Source organism: Penaeus chinensis, chromosome 1, assembly GCF_019202785.1.
Source record: "Penaeus chinensis breed Huanghai No. 1 chromosome 1, ASM1920278v2, whole genome shotgun sequence".
NCBI classification, from domain to species: Eukaryota; Metazoa; Arthropoda; class Malacostraca; order Decapoda; family Penaeidae; genus Penaeus; species Penaeus chinensis.
In genome coordinates, this window is record NC_061819.1 from 8918690 (window position 1) to 8920958 (window position 2269).

Genomic DNA, 2269 nt, shown 5'->3' on the forward strand with positions numbered 1-2269 from the left:
CTTCCGTCTATGCACAAGACATATCTTTATTTGATATTACAAACTAAAGAATATGGAATGGCGTTATTTGATATTACATGATATAGACTGGATTGTCATTATTTGATATTACAAACTAATATCAAATAATGGCAATACAAAATAGGAAACATGGTCTGTCTTTATTTATTTAAAGACTATATATCGTCTATATTTGATATAACAAAATAACATTTCAAATAAATCTCTCCCAAACTCACATGCACTGAGTCCCTACAGCATACCAGTCCCTTGCGCTATCTCATTAGTGCTTATTGAGGAGAAACGTGAGACAAGATGTAAAAGGTATGCCTTGCGAAAGGGTATTGATCAACATCCCTGATGAATAGAAAAGAAAAGGCAGACAAATTGAGAAAGAGCCACAGAGAGAGAGAGAGAGAGAGAGAGAGAGAGAGAGAGAGAGAGAGAGAGAGAGAGAGAGAGAGAGAGAGAGAGAGAGAGAGAGAGAGAGAGAGAGAGAGAGAGAGACAGAGAGAGAGAGAGAGACAGAGAGAGATAGATAGATAGATAGATAGATAGATAGATAAAGAGAGAGAGAGAGAGAGAGAGAGAGAGAGAGAGAGAGAGAGAGAGAGAGAGAGAGAGAGAGAGAGAGAGAGAGAGAGAGAGAGAGAGAGGTGGGTTTAGAGAGAATGAGAAGCAGTTGGAAAATGAGTGCAAGAGAAAAGGGGAACAAGAGAGAGAGAAAATGGGAAAGATTGTGAGATATGAAACGACTCAGGGTGAATGGAAGAGAAGAAACGACGAGGCAAGGGAAAGAAGATGAAAGAAGATATTTCCCATATATTTCCGTTATTAAAAGGCCACTTACCACACACACACACACACACACACACACACACAGAAACGTAACTTTGAAATAAAGGTAATAGCTTTTTATCTCCCCGTTCTTTTTCATGTTTAAGTTTTACGCCTTGTGTTAACATCATACCGTCTTCTTCACCTGTTCATCAAGTTATACATCAATGTTTACTATATTTATCCTGACCTTCACAATCTTTTGTCGTTCTCCTTCCCCTCGGCGGAAAAAAGAAGATAAGAAAACAAAAGATAGCCCCGACAACACGAACAAACACCCGTAACGAATTTCGATAAACAAATCACCGAGACCGTGTTTTCGTTACGGGCCTCCTCACGCACTAATGCCCTTCTCGCCCGCAGATGACCTCTTCGCCATCCCCCTGCCCGAAGTAGGAGCTCGAGGAGGCAACAGTACACACAGACCCCCCCTTCCATCGTCAGCAGTCCTCGATGACGAGCGACACACGACTAAGCCGTCTTGTAAAGTATGACTAATCGACATCTAAGCTTCCTCTTGATGGTGGAAAGTTGGCAATTAATCCGTCCAAGCGTCTGTATGACGATTATGTGAGATAGCGAAGTTTACCGTCCATGATGTCTACTTCGTTTTTATTTTTTATTTCATTTTATTTATTTTTTTTTAAGTTCCGACGACTGATCTCAGAACAAGTGTAAAGAAAAGAGGTGAAAAAGGAGAGAGAATAAGAGACGGATAAGCCACTGCTATTTTTACCTCGGTCAATTCTTAAGCAGATATAGTGCTTTTACCTATTGTTGCCTATACCAACTATAATCACGGGGAGAGCCTTCGGACTTATTGTTCCAGAAACAAAGAAAGGCGGAAAGAAGCTTAGCAAGCTGATCCTCTTTCAAGGCCAGTGAACTAAAGCAGCTGCTGGAAATCCGAAGGAAGAAAAGAATCAACATTCTTTCCCCCTCTGGTTACAAAAACGTTGCTTCTGTTATTGTTTTCGGAAGTAAACAAAAAGAGCAACATATCTCTATTTTAACATCGGAAGATCTAGTCAAGGTCTGGAAATTACCATTTTCCCCGCGTTTTTCACGACGCTCTGGAAGCCAATTATAGCTTAAAGAAAGAACGTTTTACATTCATTTGTAAAACGTTCACTCTGCCTCTCCTAGTATGCCGATAGATACCTCAAATAATCAATTTGGGTACATAAACAACCACACCATTCCAATTCATCTTTTATGAAACGATGTAAGAGGGATACAGGTTGTTTGAAAAAAAAAAAAAAAAAAAACTATTCAGACTCACTGGTCATTGGGTTCGAGTAACCTAATTTCACAACGTCGCTGCCAGACGTAAATCCTCCATCGTTCTCTTTAATCTCTATCTTTCTCTCTCTCTCTCTCTCTCTCTCTCTCTCTCTCTCTCTCTCTCTCTCTCTCTCTCTCTCTCTCTCTC

General features: G+C 40.2%; 1 protein-coding gene across 1 annotated transcript in view; it reads left to right on the forward strand.

Annotated features, from left to right (window-relative positions):
• Positions 1-1694, forward strand: part of LOC125031294 (tachykinin-like peptides receptor 86C) — a 25814-nt gene extending 24120 nt beyond the window's left edge. Inside the window, exons 11-12 of the mRNA XM_047622008.1 lie at positions 1201-1320; positions 1594-1694. Of these exons, the coding sequence (XP_047477964.1) occupies positions 1201-1320; positions 1594-1694 (221 nt within the window). The remainder of the gene's footprint in view (positions 1-1200; positions 1321-1593) is intronic.
• The last annotated feature ends 575 nt before the right edge of the window (positions 1695-2269 follow it).